This window comes from Anguilla anguilla, chromosome 13 (assembly GCF_013347855.1).
Source record: "Anguilla anguilla isolate fAngAng1 chromosome 13, fAngAng1.pri, whole genome shotgun sequence".
In the NCBI taxonomy this organism is placed as follows: domain Eukaryota; kingdom Metazoa; phylum Chordata; class Actinopteri; order Anguilliformes; family Anguillidae; genus Anguilla; species Anguilla anguilla.
Window position 1 is genome coordinate 33133183 of NC_049213.1, and position 14100 is coordinate 33147282.

A 14100-nucleotide genomic window follows, 5' to 3' on the forward strand; every position below is an offset into this window, starting at 1 on the left:
AAGAGGAGAGAGCTGCAGCATTACCCCTTCGGTAAACCTGTATCTTGCATTTTCCATCTAGAGTGCTTGTACAGGTTTTCCTGATTCCGGGGAAGCAACCCGGTATCAGCAGTCATCCTGGGATTATGCTCAGGCTTGTTTCCATGGTGAAGAAGAATATTTCAGAGAAGCCAGTGATAGCTTCATACATTTTGTTTTGTCGATGCACAGTTTCCACTCAGAATCTCTTGCATTACCAGCCATCATTGTCCAAAACTGCAGCCCATCATGGAGGACATTCATGGCCACTTCAACGTGCAGTGTAAAGGAAACAATAAACCTATACGGTCACATGTCATCCTATTATGTCAATTAATTACTATGATCCTCCCTTAAGTCGCAGATGGCTAACTGCAGGGGATGAGCGCTGCCAGATAATTATAATTTAACCAAGCATGCTAAATCCTAATGACTCACTACACTCAGAAGTAAACACTCAGAACAACGAGGGATCAACTTGAATTCATAAAGGTTTTATTGTCTTAAAATTCCTTTGTCAAGTACAAAACTGTACACATATCTATATATGTACACATCCATTAAAAAAATGTACATAAAATGCATAACTTTGCTCTTAGCTTAAAAATGCTACAATGTCTATATTCAAACAGTAAACAAGACCAGCTGCTCAACAGCTCAGTAGAATGTATTGTAGATGAGGACACACCAATTCAGCATGGGCTACAGAAGTGTCCGTTTTAGCGACATCACATTTTTTTGACCCATTACTGGTTTATTATCGATAGGCAATGAACCCATGAAGGGAACTTTAAAGCTTTAAAGTCCACATAGAAACATCCAGATGGTGACTGGTCAAAAACACCCACCCATAACATCCCCTGGATACAAAATTACAATGCTTAGGCCAAATCTTAACCCACTGGGAATAAATCATTACATTACCAAAAAAAAGTACTGTAATGTAATGTGTGCACGGTCTCGGATTGAGAGATGCCACGTGTCACAGTACAACAAATAAGCCATTTAGCTTCCCAAATAGTGTGTGTGGTTGATCTTTGAATACCCGGGGCCCTATTGCACGAGAAGATCCAAGCCATGGCAGTAATATTCAATATAATTCCAACTGAAGAACAAGTCAGGAATGAGTTGCTTCAGAGCAACAGTAGGCAGTTCTCATTTAGTCAAGCACATAAAGCATAAATAGTAGAGCAAATCCAATTTGGAAGAAAGGAGAGATGATTGGCCCCAATTTAAAAGTAGTGCATCCTAAGATAAAATGGTTCATAAAATTGTCAGGGCATTGTTCCTATAATAAAATTTTTTTGGAATGGCACCAATGCATTCATCCTGCTTATTTTGAGACATAGTATTATTGCACCATTTAATTTAAACCCTAAAAGTTAGTGTCCAAATTGTTTTATAAATAAGGCTCAAGTTTAAGTCAAGACTTACCAAACACTAAACCCGGCCAGTGCAAAGAAAGAGCATGGGCTAGTTGTCCAAAGCACCATCCATTCATCAAGTTGTACCAAATGAAAACTTCAGGGGAATAATTTTGAGCTACAGGTTGAATGTTTAGCATTTCCAATGCATTTAAAAACGGGAAAATTTCAAGAGCCTCTGAACATAGCGACAAAATATCATTTTTAATAGGGATGTGTTAAGTTTTACCCGAGTTCAGAAATAAAATCAGTATGGGTGACATCTTTACCCAATCGCTGGTGTATGTATTGACCTCTCAGCGTGTCCCACAGTACACACAATAGGTCTAACTGGAGACAGTCATAAGGTAGTTTTTGGGAGGACTTGCGCGCCCCATCAGAGCATGGTTCTTGCAGTTCAGTGTTGAATTGTACAAAGTGTTGCCGTTGCTGGATCCTGAGTTGGCTGCGGGTACTTCAGCCTCGTAGAGGACGCAGATGGATCCGTCTTCTCCGATGCGATAGGAAACTTCATAAGGGTCAACCCAGAGAGTCAGCTCTCTCGGTAGCAGTCGAAACAGCTTCTGGCTGCTTAAGCCAATTCGACAGGCAGCCTTGCTAATGATGGGATCCATTTCATGGTTTATCCGAATACAACGGTAGCCCGAGCCCTTCTGTGGTCTGTCTGGAAACCAGTGGTGCTTATAGTGCTCTGGAAGGGACAAAGAACTTGTTAAAATAAGTCGTGATACGATATGGCAGATAAACGATCAACTTTAACTTAGTCGAGCAAAGTAACGTTAGCCAACTTGGCTAGGCTGCAGAGGTTTGCAACACGGTTAAGCTGACGAACAAAAGATCAAAACGATTCAATATTACCTCGCTACCGATGTTAATAGCTAGTTAGGTAAGTTGGTTAATGTCAGCTTCCTAGATGACCGTCAGAAGAGCCAAATGGCGTTAAAAAACAAGGGATGACCAAGCCGCTCAGGAACAAAACGACACCTAAAATAAAAACTATTACTTGTCAATAGTAACGATAACCTACGTTAGTTAACGAAATCGATGAAAGTCGAACGGGATATCGACCCAAGTTAAACTCAGTTATCACTCATTGAGCCTAGACTAGGGAGTACTAACAGGCCATCTCTGGTGTGCTAGTAGTTTGGTTGACGTTCGTCACTCAACGCAAAGGCCCAAACTGTAGTGAGATTAGCAAACACTAGGCCTAGCTACATTACGAAGTAACTTCTTGCTAGCCACATTGCACCAGCGGCAAAGCCAGTGTTCTATTCAGTTGTATTGATATTACCTTGAAGTTTCTCACACCTTAAATTAACCTAGGCAGTTGATAGAACGACGAGCAAAAGAAAATGTTAGCAAAAACGAGCTGTCGAGCGAGGTATTAACTTACCCGATAATGCCTGCTGTAGGCAGTCGCTGAAAAATTGCAGTTGCTGCTCACTGAGGAAACCTGTTGTTCTCAACAGTCGGGAGACGAAGCTGGCTGCTGCCGTTACCTCAGGTACCATTTCAGCTTTGGTTCCGTAGCCTTGGCTCATTGTCGTTATTGCATTCAGAAATGATCGATAAAGAAATGTGAGTTCGACGGATAACGCAGTTATCCAAGACACCACAAACGGATGTAAAATCGTCGAATGGCGTTAGCTAGCCTCAAATTATTTAGTTTAATTTAGTGGCCAAGATAGCTATGGCGTCAACACAAAAGGTTGGTTATCATTCTTTCACAACAACAATTTAGGTAGGTAATAGGAGGACTGCAAAAGAACTCGAAGAGTCCGTGCTAACTGTCGGTTCTGCGGATAGGACGCAGTTTTATTGAGGGTAAAACAATAGAGTGGTACAACCTACTTTTTTATTTTGATTGACGGGAAGGCTTAGCCAATGAGAGGTCTAAAAAAGGCTTTCCACGATTAATCTCAGATTTCTATTGGTGCATCTGTCAAGGGTGTATGCAAATAGTTTGCCGATTTCCCATATAAAGAAATTGACGTCAGAGCCGTAAATTCTCGTGACGTCAATGATGGAAAGTACAGTGTTTTCACAGTCCTTTTCACTCAGTTCAGCCGTTTTCCTTTTATATTTGAAATCGTAAAAATTGCAGTAATTCTGCACAACTGGCTACACATGCAAACTCATTATTTGAATTCACGTGTAGAAGGCACTATATTAAACCTTTTCAATTTTACAACTTTTAAACTCTTTTATTATTTATTTGCTAATAGCTAACAGCCTGTCATGTATTTTGTTTGTAAGTAGCACTGCTCAGTCTACTGTTATACGTTGTACAATATAAAATAAGTATTCATACAAATGCACAATAATAATAATAATAAAAATAATAATGATAATGTTGTGCTTTTGCTTTTGTATTCTTTTTCATATTGGGAATCATACTTGTGGTACCTATGTACATTTGTGTGACTCGTGCTGCAAATTTGCTACAGCTTATATCAAAATGAAAATTTCCACAAATGATCTCACTGGAGTCTGTGCCAATTCCTCTTCTTGTAGAAGTAAAACAAATACACGGTTACCCTCAGGAGTGAATGCAGAGGATGGAAAAAACAGAGTAGTAATACTTCTCATACAAAAATATTATTTAGGCTTAGCCAATTCCCTCAAATAAAATTGTTGATTTCACATGGTCCATTTAATATATCTGAATGAAAAAGTTTTTTTAAAAATTATTATTATTTTTTGAGACAGAATTGCATCTGGACATACATGCTAATATATCTGTTTCTCAGAAATGAATTTTATCATGCAGTCAGCTTGGCTGAATCAGAGTAAACAAGGCACATCAAGGCTGGCTGGTATATGTGTAAATAAGTCAGGAAATTAGGTTTCAGGCAATTTGCACCTCTCAGCTCCATGTGAAGCAGCCTTTAACTTCACAGCTTGAACAAAGGGGGTTTGATTCCCTTATCCACCAGGTACCATCCAAGGGATTTACTTGTCTAACTACGTATCAATTAATTATTATTTGGCGTTGTTTGGTGTTCCATTGTTGCCGTCAAGGGCAAATATTTGAATGTACTCACATATATTGATTCTAAGTAGGTATATTCTTGGCAGCCTAAACATGAAGCGGTCATTAAAATAGTGATGATGACTTTAAGTATGCTGCATAGTTTAATAGGCATTTTAGTGTGTGATATGTGTTTAAGGCAGCATAATCCTTCAGGTTTTGATGTGTGCACATTTCATACATATACCCATTAAAGCCTTTTTGTGGTGTATGATTGTATGATTAGGGCCATTTTTATATTCCAAAATATTTTCCAGCATATCCCTCTTTTGCTAATTCAAAGGTGTTCAGAACCAAACAAAAATATGTTAAAATGATAATGCTGCATTTTAATATGACGTTTAACAGGTGATATATTCAATGGCGAAACTACAGAGAAAGCCTATACAGACTATGGAAATGTTTTTCATTTGAATATGCAGACCATTAAAAATTCATTCCGAGAGCGGAACTCTGTGGCACCGAGTCACCACAGCGACATCTAGAGGATACATTTTGAAATTCAGCATTACTGGTGTAATAAAATCGTGTGACCACCAGGGGCTACTCATTGTATTTGAGCCAATGCAAAATCTAAATATTCACAATAGGTAGCACTTACAGGCCATGTCAGTCGATGTTATTCCCATATTATTGATTTCAGTGTTTTTCCCCCCTTCTTTTCATGAATTCAAGAAGAGCTAGTATATACAGAACGAGCAGCATATCACAGCATCAAACCACTGAAAAGATGAATTTCCTATTCAATTTGTGTGCTTTATTTAGCTGAACACAGATCCCTTAATTCTTTTTTACCATGGCTTTGAAATCCAAAAACACAAATACAAAAAGAAAACACAAAAACTCTGCCTTGAATTTGATGGTACTGTGATCAGTATGTCACGTTTCTACAATTAAGCTACGTTTGCGCTTTTGTGTGTTGCATCTGCACCTTTGTATGTTTGTGTGCTACACTTTAGTTTTTTAGGGGCTGGTTTTTTATTTTTTTTAATCCCAGGGAACTTCACCCAAAATCAAATTATCGTCATTAATAATCCATATCCACATGTTTAATGAAAAAAAGAAATTTAATTAAAATCATGCACTTCTGAACTTCTGCTATCTACACGTATGAGAATCAGATTCCTGTGCTGAATCAAGGTGCGTGTGCACATGCTTTTGATTGGCTGCTCAGAATGTGCACATGGTGGCCGAAAGATAGATAATGTTAATGAATTAATGTACTGTATGTTGTTGATGGTATTCAGTATGGGTGGGTGTGTAGTCAGCACTAGCAGTCTGCTCTCTCTCTCTCTCTCTCTCTCTCTGTCTCACACACATACACACACTCACACACCCACACAGAGTTAATTAAGCTTCTATTGCAGTACTCCTCGGGCAAGCTGGCTACAGGTGGTTTTGGCTGCTGTTCACAAAACTGTGGTGGGGAGATGTAATATGCATGAGTCATATTTTAGCTGGCAGAAGTTTGCTATCTATCTAGATGATTAACTACATGTACTGTCTTGCATTTAATGAATCCTCACTACTACCAGACTTTGTAGACTGGCAGTAGTGATGGTATTACCTACAACTTGTTACAAGCACAAGTTGTTTACAAAAGTAGACAGCATGGCTACTAATTACAGCTAAAATTGCTTGGCCAATATAGTGTTTGCTTGCAACTTAATGTTAATTTAACCAAACAGATTGATTGCACCTAGCATACTTAGCATGTAAGCTCACTATATAGCAAATACAAAGTTAGTTCAATTCTTAACTAAAGTATGTTTATTGATCAGTAAAAATACATCAGCAAACTCACTAAATGTTATGCAGTTGTACTATCTGTGTCATTAACTCATGTGTTACAATATAGACTTTGACAGACTGAATACAGTGTAAATTACTCTGGATATGTTCAACTCTTAAAGGGTTGTAATGTATAGTTAGCACTAGCCTTCTCTCTCTTTCTCTATCTCTCTTTCTCATGCACTCTCTCTCTGTCTCTCTTTCTCTCTCTCCCTCTCTCACACACACGCACACATACGCATGCACGCACACACACGTACACAAACACACACACGCACGCACGTACACACACGTACACGCACACACGTAGACACACACACATGCACGCGCACTCACACACACATACTCAAACACACACCACATACGCATGCACTTACACACACGTACACGCACACACGTACACAGACTCATGAACGCACGCACACACAAACACACACACACACACGCACACACACATGTACACACACAGACACACACAGCTAATTATGCTTCTTTTGCAGCACTCCTCAGCCTTAACACACTGAAGCCCAACCGTGTATTGTTGACTTTTGTTTCAGTTCGCCTGTCGTTATTGTTTTTACTATCACAATTACTTTGCGGGCGCTATTTTGATTTGTTTCATGGAGCTGCGCTTTAGCGAATGCCTACCTCGAAAGGCTGAGAAAGAATTAGGATGTTTATAATCAGGCTGACGCCATTGGAGCTGACAGCGCCTTCGTCTCTGACTGGCGGTCTGCCTGTCTGTCCGTTCGTGCTCTCGCCTTGTTGGCGGCGAGATGTGGGCAGGACCCGATGGGAACGGAGGCCGGGCGATGAAGAGGAGAGGATGAGGAGGGGAAAGGGAAGGAAGGTTCAGACGCTGGGTCGTTGAGCTGGAAGTAAGCGCTGCTCGGCAGGGCAAGGCTGAATGAGTGAGCATTTCATCGGCACCGCACACCGAGCGCCCAGCCGACGATTCCCTCCTCCCTTCAGAATGCCAAAGGATCCACTGCCTTTCCATCTTTATTTTTCGAATATGGATACAAATAATTTCCAGTAACTGTGTTACGCGGGGATCTTAATGTTGTGAACTCAACAGCGTCTCTCAGATTCGCAGAGGCCAATTCGTATTTCCTTGCACCAAGCATCATCTTCAGAGGCTTATCTCTTTTTTATTTTGCAAATTTCAAACGTACAATCCATTATTTAGAACAGCATGCAAGCAGAGCTTTTTATACCAGAGAGCAACAGGAAAGTGACACAGCCATGCACAACAGAATACGTTTGTTAGTCATACGAGTGAATTCCTTACTATCTTGAATCAGTTTAAGTCCACTGAGTCTGTAACCGTATGTTCTGGAAGTGGGAGTGAATCCAGTATGCACTGTTGCTATGCACCAAATTGTCTCAGTAAATTTCTTGTACGTTTAATAATTCACTTTAGGACAAATGTTTTTCCCGAGCAAATCACTAATGAATCTAGGCTAGCTACACTTGACCACAGCAAACAACTACCACAGATCAGGCACTTACAACTCAGGCAAATAAGTAGTGCTAAACACAACTAACCATGCAGCCATCTTCTTAAACAGTGAGTATGGTTTAATAAATCTCTGATAACAGTAAAAAAAGAAGAGAGATTTTGTCAAACATTGGTGAATGGATGGGTGCATGTGGGCACTGCTGCCTAATTCCGTTAGGGTTAAGAAACAGCCCAAAAGGTGTGAGAGTCATTTTTACGTGGGCAGCTGTTGGCTGATAGTGGTCACTTGTTGTAGGCTTCAGTGGACTTCTGTGGGCAGACATGAGAGCGAGAGATAGCAGATCTGAGCTTTCGGTTATACTCGTTATGTTATTGCTCTTATGAAAAATGAATGAAATCAGTCAAACTGGCATGAGTCTTACACCAGCATTTGTTCTTCCAGCCCACTCCTTGGACACTCAAGAGGCCCTCATACAGCACACAGCCTGACAGAAACCTCTACTTTCAGGAACAACATGTAACTGTATCCTCCCTCTTTCAGGAAATGTTCCCCACCCCTCAAAATCAACTTAATGAGCATCCTTGATTGGATACTCACATCAAGATCAGTGAGGTGATCGTGGTAGGAACAGCCAAGCTGTTACCTGAAGCACATCAGGCTCATCGCCATTGCCGTCAGCCACGCAAATACGGATACAGTCAGGCCATGGACGTCAGGGTTGTATCCAAACCCAAAGATAAATGCACTGTATACAGATGAGGAGAACAGGAATGGGCTGCAGTGACTGCAGAAACACACTGCAGTGGAATGGAGGTCACTGTGGGGAACAGGGAGAAACCACCCTCTGCCTGCGTCAGCCAGTCAGCACATTTCCCGTACCTGTCCGACACCGGGGGACACAGAGGATTTCTTTAATCGGTCCCAAAGAGACTTTGACTGGGCGCAGTAAAGGGCCTGATTGCCCTGGCGCATTAGCCTACTTTGTAATCTGTCGTGAGCTTCCTGTGTTAACGACATCCGGGATAATTAAGGATCCGTTCCAGGATGCAGAGGCATGTTGCGCGTGTTCTGTTTGCTGTTTTAGGCACGGGGACAGAGTTAGTTCTGATTCGGTACCTTGAACGCCGGACTGGCCGGGGAGGAGAACGGGCTCTAAACGCGCGCGCTTTGATTCTGTTCGTCCCAAGTTGGGGCCGCGTACCGTCGATTTAAGAAACCGTTCGTCACGCTGTCGCCCCAGTCGGCAGCACGGCGCTCGCAGGCGGCTACAGGTCACGGTGTTTGCAGCGATCAGCAGAATAAGTCGCTTACCGTCACGCTGACGGAATGTGCACGTGTGTGTTTTTTTTTTTTGGCCGATCGTATGATTTAAACATGTAATTCAATCAGGTGCAACTAACGCGACACTCATAAGACCCGACAGCAAATGCTAGCTGCTTGGTTAGCGGTTGTGTCTGCGCGTTCTGCACGTGTCGCAGGCCTGCGTTCGCCTCCCCGTATGTGAATGCGCAGGTCCCGATGTGGCGGTCGCAGGACACCGCGTTCAGCAGTGGGCAGTTGTTGCGCTGAAGCCCCTAGCGAGAAAAGCATCCGCGCGCCAGTCTTGCGAGAACGGCGTCCGCTGCCCCCCGCTGCCCACCGTTTCTGTCACATACAGTACACGGCCGTTGGTCACGGGAGCCCCTCGACTCCTACCCCGCTCTTCGCCGGCACGACGATCTGATCTTCCCGAACGCGCGCTGACACACGCTCCTCAAACACCTTTCGCAGCGGCGTCCCACGCGCCCTCGCTCACTCCCGCGCGCGCTGCTCAGAGCCGATGCATAGCGCGCCGAGCTGGGCGAGCCGCGCGGCTTTTAATAGCAACCGCGGCTAAAACCGCGCGCCGCCGCCGCCACCGCCGCCGCCGCGCTCAACAGGAAACGCACAACGGGTTCCCTTCCCCTTCCACCGCCAGCAAACAGGGGGTTAAACCTTCCCCTGGTTCTCTCCTCACGCTCCATTTTAATTCCTCATGTTTTATTCATGCGCTGTTTCCCTCCGTCTCCCAGCTGCACGTGAAGTGCCCCCCCCCGCCCCCCCCTCATACTGAAAATAAAGGAAGGCTACTGCATCCCATTCCTAGTGCAATTTTTATGCGCATGACTGTCTTTCATCAAATAAAATTGACTGGCTTTTTTTAAACTTTACGTTATAGACACACCATTCATAATTGGCATTAGGAAAAAAAACATTTTTTTTTCTTCCCGCAAATATAAAATATAAGTTAGTAAAACAAATCATTAGATCCAACCAGATGTTAAAATTTCAATTGGTAATACAGCACTAAGGTACACTGGTCTTTGGGCGAGGAAGCAGGTCAGCTGTGTGTGTGTGTGTGTGTGTGTGTGTGTGTGTGTGTGTGTGTGTGTGTGTGTGTGTGTGTGCGTGTGTGTGTGTGAAGGAGGCGGGGGGGGGTCTCAAAGAAGCTCCAGGAAAGTGTAAAGCTTTGTTGTCACTTGAAGACTCCTGAAAGGAAGTACAAAAAAGCTATTTTTTGTGCTGACTTATTATAGGTCTATGTGGCATTACTGGTTACAAAGTAGCTAGATATCAGGAATGAAGCGTCTTCAGTGGGATGTGCACTGGAGGAGTGGAGGATGTAAATGGATGCACCTACAGCAGCCCAAACAAAATACACGGGAGGCCTACATTAATAAAACAAAGGAGCTATTTATAGTCTGAATGAACTACGTATATTCTTTACTTAACTACAATCCAAGCAGTAAAGGTTTGCGCCTTGACCACATTTCTATTCTCAGTATTGGGCTGTTCCGCAAGGTCCATATCTTATTTCTGTTATTCTGCTGTGTGTGTATGCAATGCCTTTTATGTATATGATGTGTTCGTACTTAAATTTATTTATGTGGGGGAGGGGGGGCAATCAATTCTGGGTATTAACTCTGCAACAAACAATTCATTTTGAGAGCATTATTTTACATTTTAATTGTCATATATATTACATGCTGTACATTTAGTCAGTAATTATTGATACATCAGTTTTTTAAACTGTTTCCGTTTAGTTTTTAACGTAATCCACCACCTTCGTTCTTTACCATATTTGCAGTTGCATTTTTCTCCTCTCTTTAGTGAGAGAAGTAGTGTCCCAGGTGAGGAAATCAACACACCAAACTACAGTAGAATGCTGACACTGGACAGGAACAGTCATAACCTCAGGGTAGCAACAAGAAGCTCTGAAAATCGGCCATATCCTTTTTTTCCCCTTGTGTTTCTGGACTCACATTGAGCAGCAGATGCAATAATAAGAATAATAAAACTTGTGCAAAGGAGAGAGCGAAATATTAAACAATCTCCAGCTTCTGAAGCCAAAGAGCAACCGTGGAGCTGAATATTAATTACTCTCCAGTTGGACAACTGTCATCGTGGTTTTCATGAGGACGGGGCCAAGGCAGACAAATCCTGCTGTGCTCCCATCTTTTTGAACCTCACACCTTCTCTTTCTCTCCCTCTCCCTCTCTTTCTCTCTATTATCCTTATATACACAGTTAACAATAGCACGCTTAGCCTGGTATCCCAGATCGCTGATGAATAGATGGGAATGAACATTTTTCAAGCCTTTTCATCTGAAACACAATTCTAAAAAAGAGAAAAAAAAAAAAAAATAATAATAATAGCCCTGTCTTTTGCTCTGGGAACTGGGATTGACCATTTTGCCAATAGCAATCATGCTTCATTTGGGTCGGAGATTAGCTGGCATAGAAAGTGGCTGCATTTTGTGACCTTTAACCCCACCTGGACTGAGCTTCCTGGAAAGCGATTACGGTAATAATAGCACAACAGGGCCCGGTTCTTTGTGCTGCAATGGGGGCTGTGATGGGATATCTGAAGCGCAGGTGTGTGGACGCTGATGACCCAGAGGTGCTCGCACGAATGACGCGTCTCCTCAGGCTGGACAGTGGGATCGGAGGAGGCAGCTGGTCCTTTCAGCTGGGCAGGTCATTCATTCCATTGGAATGATGCTGAATCGTGTGTGTAATTGCAGTATGTGTGGGGTGTGGGACGTTGAGAATGTGCGTCCAGCGTGTGCATGTGTGTGTGTGTATGTGTGTGTGGAAGGGGGGGGGCATGGGGGGGGGGAGACAGACAGACAGAGAAAGATGGACAGAGATGGGGAGATGGGGAGAGAGAGAAAAGATTTCACCATGGTGTTTGTGTATGCACAACATATGCATGAATATGTGCGTGAAGGAGAGAGAGAGAGGATTGTATGGCAGTGTGTAGGGGGAAGAGAGAGAGGGAATTGTTTGGTTATGTGTGGGGGGGGGAGAGAGGATTGTTTGGGAGTGTGTATCAGCTGTCTCTAGCACGTGCCTCTCTGGTCCTCGTGTTCCACTCTCTCTGCTCTACTGCACACCCACCCACTGTCCTACATACAGTACATACCTGACTACCGACACAGGCGCGCACACACACACACACACACACACGCACACGCACACACACAATTCACATCAATCCCACAATCTGTACGCTAATGATGTTCATAACTGCACTACATAATTGGCATCAATCATATGAATGTACGCCCTAAAAATGCCAATTAACTCTATGTAATTCACATAATTCAGATCAACACAGACGGACACAGGCACACATACGCACTCTACAATTCACATCAATCTTGTGTGTACACTAAACGTACACTTTCACATCACATAAGATATGTTTATAGCACGCATCTGACATACACTGAGCTTGACGAAGATTAGACTGAACATTGATAGTTGGGATATATACATATTAAGAAATCATATATTTTATCTGGCTCCCCGTAGTTAGACAGCCATTTTACCAAGACTGAGTGGCTTTTCTCTGCCTTGTGCAGCTCTGATTTTTCATCTCCGAAAGATGGACAGACTAAAATCAGCAACGGGCAGAGAGAAGGAGTGCACACACATGCTGCACTCTAGAGGCTGTACATGAGCACCCAAACACACACACACACACACGCATGCATGTACACACACACGCGCACACATACACACACACACACACACACACACAAATACACAGCTTATGCTCACCTACAGCTCGAATGCAAGGAAGCAAGCTGATTCATATAGCCTGAGCAATTGATTGATGGAAGGCAGGGATTTCAACACAAACAGAGGACCACATGCATCCACCCACATATGTGCGCACGCCCAGGGAGAGGCAGACAGCTGTGAGATCCCCACAGCCTTCCTCCATAACGGTCTGCAGAGTTACAGAATAAGACGACCAGCAAACCAGGCAACAGCGCGCACACACACACACAGACACACACAGACACACACACGTAAACACACACACACACACACACACACACAGACACACACACGCGCACACACATACATACACATACAGGCACACACACACACACACACACACACACACGCACACACACACATGCACACACACACATGCACATGCATGCACACACACATAAGCACATGCACGCACACACACACAAACCGGCAGCATGCGTTTAGGTACAGTGTGTGCTTGCTGAGGACGGCGTTTAGTCCGTGTGTGTTCCATAATCGAGCGTGTCACTGAGTGGGCGGGCGCACAGCCCTGATTGCTTGCAGGTTGACATGTTGTCCTCCTGCTCCAACATTTGGAGAAACACACAGATTCTCTTCTCAAGGTGTGAAATTTGAGTGACGGGGAGAAAATGAGAGAGAGCAGCGAAAGAGAGAAAAGGCACAGAGAGGATAGAGAGTGTTTGGGGGTGGGGGGGGGGGGTGAGTATGGAAGGTGGATAGTTACGGAGTAATGAGAGCAAGGGAATTAGAGAGGGGGGGATGGTCAGAGGAAGGAGAAGAGGAAAACAGTTTAAGACTAAATAAATAAGAATCTCCCTCCTTCCATGGAGAGTCGTCACATACTATTATTCCTTTATCAAACCCAAGCTGTGAAGGGCAGCCCTCCTTCTCCCTGTCTGATCGTGGGATTGGCTGGGCGGCATTAGCTATTGACCAATGAGATGAGAGACAGGAGGTACTTGGGGTTGGGGGGGGGGGGGTGGGTGCTCCAGCAGGGCTACTATATGCATGAGCAGGGAGGCTGGGGGGGGGGTGGAGCTAGAGAGAGAAGGAGAGAGAGGGAAGGAGGGAGGGAGAGCGAGAGCGAGAGAGAGGCAGAGAGAGAGAGAGAGAGAGAAAGGAAAGGAGAGAGCGGCTGAGCAGATTCCTCAGCACTGTCACATCCGCGCGGACCAGCCTGCCTGCTCAGGGAGCGCCGCCATCGCCCCTCTGCGTCGCACCGCCGTCGTGCCAGCGCGCCCCTCTTTCTACCCCCCGGCCTGCCCCCCCCCCCCAACCCCCCCACC

The 14100-nt window shown here is 43.9% G+C and overlaps 1 protein-coding gene across 1 annotated transcript; it reads right to left on the bottom strand.

The window, feature by feature from the left end:
* Positions 1-491: 491 nt before the first annotated feature.
* LOC118211824 (protein BTG2-like) lies at positions 492-3267 on the bottom strand. Its single transcript, XM_035389329.1, has 2 exons — positions 2836-3267; positions 492-2133 (listed from the first exon to the last, which is right to left on the bottom strand). Exons 1-2 carry the CDS (start codon positions 2981-2983, stop codon positions 1769-1771), a joined length of 513 nt encoding a protein of 170 aa, XP_035245220.1. The 5' UTR covers positions 2984-3267; the 3' UTR covers positions 492-1768.
* Between the last annotated feature and the right edge of the window lie 10833 nt (positions 3268-14100).